This window comes from Galeopterus variegatus, unplaced genomic scaffold, assembly GCF_000696425.1.
Source record: "Galeopterus variegatus unplaced genomic scaffold, G_variegatus-3.0.2 Scaffold2059, whole genome shotgun sequence".
Classification (NCBI taxonomy): domain Eukaryota; kingdom Metazoa; phylum Chordata; class Mammalia; order Dermoptera; family Cynocephalidae; genus Galeopterus; species Galeopterus variegatus.
In genome coordinates, this window is record NW_007728170.1 from 93829 (window position 1) to 103700 (window position 9872).

The 9872-nt window shown below is 44.9% G+C and overlaps 1 protein-coding gene across 4 annotated transcripts in view; it reads right to left on the reverse strand.

Moving 5' to 3' along the window:
- Positions 1-2119: 2119 nt before the first annotated feature.
- TGIF1 (TGFB-induced factor homeobox 1) overlaps positions 2120-9872 on the reverse strand; it is an 11013-nt gene continuing 3260 nt past the window's right edge. For 2 of the 4 annotated variants that reach the window (XM_008580280.1, XM_008580282.1), the window contains exons 2-3: positions 3978-4204; positions 2120-3175 (exon numbers count right to left, since the gene is read on the reverse strand). In XM_008580280.1, the coding sequence (XP_008578502.1) occupies positions 2600-3175; positions 3978-4204 (803 nt within the window). In that variant the 3' untranslated portion in view covers positions 2120-2599. Of the gene's footprint in view, positions 3176-3977; positions 4205-8073; positions 8144-9475; positions 9806-9872 lie in introns of those variants that run through there. The other 2 variants (XM_008580281.1, XM_008580284.1) reach the window with 2 other exon arrangements.

The following is a 9872-nucleotide window of genomic DNA, read 5'->3' on the forward strand; positions in this document are numbered from 1 at the left end:
ATGGATATACATGAAAAACAAAGGAAGAGAGGAGAGAGTGAATGGAACTACACTGTCCCCAATGTTCTGTATTTTATGTGAAGTTGTATATTAACCCTAAGTAGACCATAATAAGTTAAAGATGTATGTTACAACCATTAAAAAATAATCTAAAGAGGGTATAGTTTATAAACCCATAGAAAAATTTTTTTAAATACTAAAAAATACTCAACTAACCTGAAAGGAGGCAGGAAAAGAGGAACAGAGAGGAAAACACCAAAGAGAAAACCGAGTCCAAACATATCAATAATTGCATTAAATGTAAATTGACTAAAGACACTAAGTAAAAGGGAGATCATTAGCTAGATAAAAAAGCAAGACCCAACTGTATGCTATATGAGATGAACTTTAAACATGAAAACACAAATAGGTTAAAAGTAAACAAATGAAAAGATAAAGCATATAAATAGTAAGCATAAAAATCATTTCTGGGGCCGGCCCAGGGGCGCACTGCTACAGTGCGCCGCTTGGGAAGCGTGGCAGCGCTCCCCCCGAGGGTTCGGATCCCACGTACAGACCGGCCGCTCACTGGCTGAGTGAGGTGCGGGTGCAACACCGAGGGTTGTGATCCCGTTGCCGGTCCCGGTCCGGTACGGGCGCAACACTGAGGGTTGCGATCCGTTGCCGGTCACGAAAAAAGACAAAAAAAGGAAAAAAAAAAAATCATTTCTATTTGGCTTTGATATGAATAGCTTTTTACACTTTTTCAATTACATTTACCTGTTTTAAAATAATGGTTTACATTTATTATATATCAGCTATTATCAACTAGGATTTATAACAACCTCAAGAGGGAAAAAATTAAATAAAACATTGGCAATTTAGGGTGATGGGCAAGCCTTTCAAGATTTGCTGGTCTCTCTTAATCTGTATTAAAGCAAAATTTTTGGCCTTTGATCCAGCTATTGGAACAGTTATTCTCAATCACCTTTACTGCATTTTTATTGTTAAATTTGTTCCTTCTGTTTACTTTATTGGTATTTCTTTTTGGCTTTTATCTATTTCTGTGGACCTGAGGTGAGGCTAGCCAACTGCAGGCTGATGTGCCCTTCAAAGCTGTGCCCCACAAGTTAGAGTGCCACACCTTCCGCTCATTTAGTTTTCTTACACCTCTTGGTTGTCATTGTGTTTTTCCCTTTCACTTACAAAAAGTCTGAGTTTAGTTCTTTCTACAGTAGAGACTTTCTAAAAAAAGTTTTTCAAAATGAGACAAACCAATTTTGGGGAGAATTTTTCTACATTCTTTAAACGACACTGAAGCTGTGATGCTTCCTCAAACTTAGACAATTCATAGCTGAGGCAGGGCTAGAAAGAACATGACTGTAACAACAAAGAAACCTCATACTAAGCATGACTACAAAGAATGGTTTTGTGGCATGTGACAAATCTGCTCAACCATGTAAGTGAAAGGAACATCACCAATTCCCTTCTGGCCATCTGGGCTTTGTAAGTTATTGTCTGTCCAACAAACTCCACTTGTACAGGGCACCATTTTTTCCCACAAACTGTGACCGTGGAAAATGTTTATCTAATAAACTCACAATTCCACCATAGACAGAACCCCATGGCTTATTTCAACATTTTAGCAAATGTTTTAAGAAGGCACTTCTCTACAGACTAATGCTGTGTTTGAATACAAATGCCTTACCTAACTGCACCACTGAAAAAAAGGTTATTTAAAAGGGTAATGTCGAAGAGGGAAAATGCTAAGATTGCTTGCATTGTTGTTTACTTCTGAAAATTTACACCATATCCAGGTGCTTCAAGACTTTTCAACACTGGCCATGTTTTGCAGGACCAATCACCAAGGGATTTAGTGGTTAACTAAAAACTGATGAAATGATTCATTTTGATTTGCCATGCAGTTTTAAGTAAAGATTTAAGGGCCTGCTGTGCCTCCTATCAAGAGTAAATATCACACATCCTGTTTATACATACTGGCTGTCCACGGTACTTTTCTTCAAAGAGCTGGTGACACCCCCCTAACTCACTCCACCCTACCCCCAACTTCCTGCTCATTGGGGTGCTATATTCCTACTCATTTAAGAAGCGCCTCCCAACAAAATACTCTGCATTACAATAATTTTTAAAGAAAATACTTTATTACATCATGAAAAAAGGTATCAATCAACTAGATTCATACTTGCTTGAAAAAAAATTGAAAATTTATTAGACAGTATGTGGGCATCCTGTTCCACATGGGAATGAGAAGATGCTATAGGTTCTCTAAATATTGCACAGTCTGAAAAACACCAACAAAAAAGGGGAAGGGGAGACAAAAAAAAAAAAAAATCACATGACATTGGGAACCATCTCACATTATGAATAACCTACCAAGAAACATTTAAAAAAAAAAACCCTTTGTTTCTACAGTAGCTTTGAGTTTATATAGTTCTTGGAATGACTGTATTCCATTGAAGACATTTCAGTAACAGGAAGCTTCATTTTAGCAATCCCATGTGCAAATTTTAATAAAAAATATATAAAATAATGTAATTCATCTCTTGCCATCACCCCGGCAATCATGACATTTTTGAGAACTGTTTTGCATGAAAAAGGGTTATGCTGTAAGTTTTGCCTGAAGCTCCATCTCTGCAGCCCGTTTGAGTGCAACATCCACTAGAAGCTGAAATCCACTAAAATCCTGGTTGAGGTCCGGTGGAGTAGGGGGAGGAGTGTTGAAAAGACCACTCTGTGTATTTGTACTTGGTCCAGATTTACATGTGTCCTCTGGGTACATGAGAGAGGTGTCTGTAAAGTTGCTGGCCGCTATCTGCTGTATATCTGTGTTTTGTCCCACACCAACCGACTGGCAGAGAGAGAAAGGCACATCTTTCAAGGCAGTCACAGTGGTATGGCAGATCACTGATGGACGAGCCAAAATTGATCCTGGGGATGATGGCTTAGGAGACAGTGGCCTCCCTAGGGCTGGGTTTGGTCCAACTGTACAGGAATGAAATGGGGTCTCCTCGAGAGCTGGCATGAAGTTTTTGATGCCCATTACTGACTCCACAGAGCTAGCTTCGGAAATCTTGGCCCCACGGCGGGAAATTGTGAACTGATTTGGATCTTTGCCATCCTTTCTCAGCATGTCAGGGAGGAGCCTGCGGCGGGCGTTGATGAACCAGTTACAGACCTGAAATCATATTGGTATGTTTTAACACTTTCCTCACGCATTCAGCAAACAGGCTCTGAGAACAGTCTATGGGGTGCCTAATTATGAAAAAAGGCATGAAAAGGCTTATCTGGACTCATAAAGTTATTTCAAGGTATTTGAGCCCAGCCAAGAGAAAGCTGCCTCCTGTCATAAACCTCTTCCTCTTCTAATACAAATTTACTTTTTTGTTTCATCATCCTTAAATCATTTCAGTAGGAAGAAAATAGTATAAATTCTCAAATGCCTCTAAATGATTTTAGGGAGGGAGGTTTACCTTTTTTTTTCTCTGCTCTGCTGCCAGGTTTACCTTTTAACTCTCCCCATTTTTTAACCTATTACCTACTATCCCAGCATTTAAGTTAATCAACTACAGGAAAACCTTTCCTGTATGAAAAGAGCCACTCCTCCCAGTAACTGATTTTTCCCAGTTCAAATGACTATGTCAACAGACATAACATGAATTACCTCACTGAAGTCTGTCCTTGTTTAAATATCAAGCCAGTTTCCTGGGCAATAGAATAAGGTTTAACCTCCTTTTTATGTTTGTTGCATAAAGGAAGGCTCTTTCAGGCATTAAAGGAAATGCTATTTGACAGATGACTGTCAAGTGTTTCTGTGTTCTCTAAATAGCCAGTTATTAGCTTTTAGCACTAAAAAGTTTACAATAAAAAGATATTCCTTCTTTTTTTGAGTGGGGAAAACTTAATGACTTGACACACAGGAATGCTATAAAATGGCTTTCAAAATAAAAATGCATGCATAAACTCTGTGCTTTCCTTACCTGTAGTGTAGACAAGTGTGTTTGTTGGGACAGTAATGCTTTTTCCTGCTCTGAGGGATAGGCATTGTATCGGTGCTCATACAGCCAGTCCCGGAGAATCTGAACAGACTCCTTGGGCAAGTTGCCCCTTCTCCTCCTCTTGCCTGAGCCAGCTGAAGAGGAAAGGTCCAGGGGAATGTCCATGCTGTCCTCATCCTCAGTCTCGCTGCCAGACCCTGCAACAACACCTAGGAAAGGACAAAGGCCAGCTGTCAATAACTTCTATCAGCAGAGCTACCTCCTGCAAAGCTCATTTATTCTGACCACTCACTGTAACCATCTTTTCTTAACTACTGAGGCTGAGGCGAAGCATCAGTATTTTCTCTGCCGAACTACCAGAGTACATGTAAAGTCCTCAAGAATAATTTGACTAGCAACACACGGTAGACCCTCAACCAACTGTCAGATTCCCCTTCTTAGCCAACTTTCCTCTAGGATTTAACTTCTCACATTCCTAATTTTAATTGATGCTCGGAAGTCTTTGGCGTAATCCATCAGAGAAGCCAAACTGCACCCAAAGTAAATAACTTGCCACATTTGAAACAGGAAGGGGGGCTGTAGCAGTTGGAATGTGTCTAACAACGTTCTTTTTAAGGTCAATCATTGCTAAGTAGCAAAAATAGTCTAACTAGAACCTTAATGTACATTTTTAATGTTATTCTTCCTCCTTCCTCCACTGAAGGTTTGAAATAAAAGAGAGGGTTCGTACACCTTTTCCACTAATATAAGGAGGGAAAATTACAAACTTAACCCAGTTAGTATTCTAAAGGTAAAATACATATTAAAATTTTCTGCTAATTCCATGGTCATTTCTTATTCATTGCTACCTACATTTATTCAAATTAGACACTTGCTTCTAATGGACAGTACACTAGTTACTTTTCATTAAATACAACCACACAAATTTTTCGTTTCAGCACACAAAGATGTTTTTCTACTGTTGGTACTTTGGTAAGAGGTCAAAAGACGCCTAATACTCAATAAATTAAAAATTTGTCATAAATTCTGCTGCCCATTCAATCTAAACCTAGAATACTACATATCAACAAGCAGAATTCAGTCTTAAATTATTACATGACAAAGAAAACTGAATATGCAACCCCCAAAGGAAACTTTTTCGGCTGTAAATACTTTAATCCTACCAGAAATTTTGCACGACCACAGAAAACATTTAAATCACAGATAGACTAGGTTCAATAAAAATTCAGACCCGTCCTTTTCAGACATGTAAACAACATTTTGAACTTAAAAAAAATTTAAATAACAAATGCTATAAGCCCTGCCTTTCAAAACTATGATAGGCAACTCAGAATGACTAAACAAATACATTCTCTTTTTTGAAGACAATTTAAAATTTTAAAATATAGATGAATTGCGAACTGTAGCATGCTTGAAAATACTAGTATTTCTATATTAGGAAAATTAGTTAAAATAACACAAATTTAAAAAATTTTAAAGTATGCATTTTTAGCTTTGTACACATTTTTTTCTCTGTAGTATGTAATTTTGGTTGAAAAAAGACTCAACCTTAAATGAGCCAGTTTATCTTCAAAGGAAATAAAAAGAGAATATTCCTCATAGCGATAAACCATTCAATGTGTTTTTAAGGAATTAGAAAAAAAAAAAAAAACAAACCCACCCTTTAATTGACTCTGACTTTACTTGTTGACACATTTTTAGTTTTGGACTGCAGGGGGCAGAAGGTGCAGGAGGGAGTTCCTACAGAAAAGGAAGAACCCTCCGAAGACAAGTAAAGCCAAGTTCTAACAAAAGAGGTGGATGATCCTGCAAATTCACTTTAAGCTGAAGGCTCAACAAACGGCCATAAATAAACCACAGAAGAATCCGAAGTTTTAACTGCCATGCATTTGAAGTTTCCCTTCCCTGAAGATTTAATTAAACTGTTAACAAAAAAAGTTTTTAAAGAAGGTCACATTTAAAACTGAAACTGCTTTCACTGTTGAGAAGATGAGAGACTTTCAAAACCCATACTGAAATTCCGGTGAAGAACTATTAATAAAAAACCCTAAATTACAAATGGGTTCCTGCTTCACATTTGCTTTGATAATTAAAGAAATCTAACTTTTAAAAATGTGTCAAGTTAACTGAATGACTAAAACTAATCTGAATAAAGCAATTTGTTTAAGCTCTCCAACTCTGAACAGCCAGACGTTCTTCTCAAGGCTATTATCCCTCACCCTTTTTTTAACCTAGAAAAAGTGTGAAAATTTGCTCACTGAACAGTGAATTCCCAACTGTAAGTTGGTAATAACAGAGTTTGAAACAAACAAACAAAAAAATCCCTGAAGGCTGCCCTTTGATCTGCTTGCTTAGTTTGACAAGAAGCTTGATCTTTCAGAATAAGTTAGTGACACACAAAGGCAGGTTTCAGTTAAGCAACACCCAACTGCTGCGCGACTTTACTCTGTTCTCAGTTCATTTAAATAAATGAATGCCAGGCCTCTGGACCTCTTATCAAATACTTCCAATATGTGCACAAAAGCTGAAGTAACAGGAAGTTAAGATTCAGTTCCTTGGCTACGCCAGCTGATATTTCACTGCAGCAAAACCACGTTTGCTGCTGTCAGGACGGTTTTCATTAACTCTCCCTCCTGATTGTGGCTCAATTTGAAAAAACAAAAAGACTTTTCCTCATTACTCATTTCCTATTGTAACAGAACTTTTGAAAAGTTTCCCGGTTACTTGTTTCCAAACGTCTTGATTTGCTTACACGTTAAAAAACGTAGTGGTGGGGGGGATCGCAAGCCTCTTTCACTCAACTATCCACATACAAGGAAATGTTTAGAAAGCCACAAGATGGCCTATAGATCCCAAAGCTCTAAGAACCAATCTTGCTTCTGCACTTTCCTTTCTGAACAGCTAACAAGATTGGGAGGTTGGGGGCAGAGCGGTTGTGAAGTTGGATTTTTAAAAATCTAGGAGACTAGAAAAGAACGTAGAAATAAAAACTCGAAGGAAAAGTTTAAGTATACAATTAGGAAAAAGCAAATCCAGCCTAACAAGGTTCTTGATCACAGTGTCTGCCCTGGAGAAGCAACAGGAATCAAACTTAACACTCAAGTCAGTCACTAAATCCAACTTGCGTGTGGCTGGCCTCGGCCAAAGAGCAATCCTAAAGCAAGAGTCCGAGTCAGAAATCGGGAGCAAAAAGACTTACGGGACTTTCCTCATCGAACCTTCTTTCTGTTTGTTTTCAAGCCATTTTAAGAGATCTTTCGGGCATCCTGAGCTTTCTAAGAGGACGCACTATTTTCCCAAATCGGTCTTACCCAACGCCGGGCTCTGTAAAAAGTTTTGAGTTAAAAGTGCCTTTACTTTCAGGAAACTTGAAAAGGTTTTCACATACTCTTACAGGACAGACCACAGGCGGGACCGATTTCTCCAGGAGCCCTTCTCTCCCCGCCTGCCAGGTAGTTTTAGGCGGGGGCGGGGGTGGGAGGCAGGACGGTGGGACGCGGGGAGGAGGAGGAGCCCGGGGGAGGCAAGCAGGGAGTTTTTGTTCCCGGGAGTTCCCCGGCCGCAGCTGAAACCGGCCCGCGAACTGTCGGAGGGAGCACACCGAGGACCCCCGGAGCCTCGGCCCGCAGGAGGAAGCCAGACCTGAGGCCCACGTTCTACGCGGCCTGCCCACCCCAGACGGCTCGTCGGGAAACCTAAAAAGGGAAAGAAGCCGATCGCCTCGGCCGTCTCAGCTCCCCACACGAGCCCTGAGCTGCTAGTCGCAAAGTTCCCCTCCAACACGTCACCTCTCATTGTCTCCACGAATTGCCAGGACCCTGAGCGCCCAGGGCTGGGGACCCCGGGCTGTTCGCACCCACCGGGCGGGCGGCCTCGTCCTCTGCAGGAGGGGAGGGCGAGAGGGGGATGGGGGTCCGGCGGGGCGCCTGGGGCGGGGGAGGCTAATCCGGGCCGCCCCGCCAGAGCCGGAACCCCGGCGGGAGCCGGCCTGCGCCGCAGACGCCCTCTTCAAATCCAGAAGCCCCCGCTCCGCCCGTGAGCCCCAAAGAGGAGGACGCCTCCCCGTGGGGCTCTCGACCTGTCAGTCTTTCCAGGCGTTGACGCGGCTTTCCACAGGCGCTCCGGACGCTCCCCGCGCGTTTTCTCAGAGCCAAGGGAAAGGTCCCAAGCTCGAGACGCCCAAGTTCTCCCTCTGTCCCTTGCGGAGGGGTCCGCGGGGAGCTCTACTACCCACTCCTGCCGAGTGGCCCGGCTTTTCTCGTTTCATTTCACCCTCGCCGGGAAAGACTTGGGGGGGGGAAAGAAGCTCCGCGGGCGGGAGTCTCCCACAGAATCCCCGGAGACGCAGAAGCGCCGCGGAAGGGGCCGGGGCGGGCGGGCGCCCACCCCACGGGATTCCGTTGGAGCCGCCTGCGCCCTGCGGCTCTGGAAGAATGTGGAGTTGAACACTCCAGGACGCCACTGCGCGTGCGCCGCAGCGCCCCCGCCCGCCTCCGCTCGCTTCCCCGAGCGATTAACTTCTGTTTTGAGCCACTCGGCATAAATCACAACAGAAAGCTAACTCCAGTCCACGGCCCGACACTCGGGGACCTCCCAGTCAGGGACTCAAAAGTTAACTTCAAAAGGGACTTCACATTCTTTGGCCTTTCGGGGTGCTGGGGGGGGGGGTTGTTGTTTTAAATCCCTAAGTATTTTGTTTTCAAACCAGACTGACGGCAAGTTTTAGTTGAAAAGCTTCCAGAACGCTTCGTGGAAACAATGACAGCCTGGCCCTTTGCACTTACAACCAAGCCTGCTTGTCACACTTGGACACATTCTGACTGCACGCCTCTTTAAGCCGCTGGCCCTGTGTCTTAACTCTTCAGATCGCCCCAAATTCGCCGTGGGAAAACTTTGAGAGACTGGGAATTTGGAAAAGTCTAGCTTTCTGAGGCTGTTTACCCCTGAGGGCCATGTGGGGGCCCAGAATCCCATTCCTTCGACGGTGAAAACACCACATCCCTAAAGAAGTGTGCCCAGGCCCAGCTCGAACTGGGGGCCCCGGGTCCGAACTTTCAGACAAAGGCGTGGTGGCTCGGCCCGGGTCCCGACCGGGAAAGTCGAGGCGCCGGGTCCCCCTGCCCCGGACCCCTCGCTCCCCGCCCTCGAGAAAGCTCCAGAAGCCACGCGGCTGCGGGCCGAGCGTGGGGTGTCGGCGGAGACAATGAAACTTGGAGGCGCACAAACAAGGCGCTGAGCATGTTTCTTGACAACGTGCCAGCAGCGTGGAGAGGCTCGTCTCCCCACAACAGCCCTCGTGTTGTGTCTGGAAGGGAAACAGCAACTGCCATGTCAGACGCGGCCCCAACAAAGAGGACGGCCGCCGCTCCAGCCTGAGAGCCCCTGGGCGGAAAAGTCCACCAAGTCCCCCTCGCCCCGAGCCCGGCGCGGCCCGGCCAGCACGTTTCCCCGGGACTCGCGCCCCGGTGCGGCCGCCTTACCTTTCTTGCTTTTCATTCTGGAGCTCCCCTCCCAGCGCCGGGCAAGGCTGGGGTCTCGAGGAGCCAGGAGAGGGGACACAGGGGGCAAGTGATCGTCCTCCTTCACGGCCGACCCTCCCGCAACTTTTAGACGTGCTCCAGCCGTTATCGCTGAACAAGGCGCTCGGATCCCAGGCGCCCGCTCCGCGGGTAGAACTCAAGTGTCACTTGGGCTTCCTCCTGCCGGGATCTTCTGGCAGCCGGCCGGGGGCTCTCCCTCGTCCAACTCGCTCCCCTCCCCACCCCGCTCCTTTGTTCCCCGCTCCTGCTCGGCGCACCTCGGCGCTGTCAGAGTGAGGCGAGGAGGGAAGGTTCAGGAGGTCCTGCCTCCGCCCCCAGCCGCCCGCCCGTGCCCGTC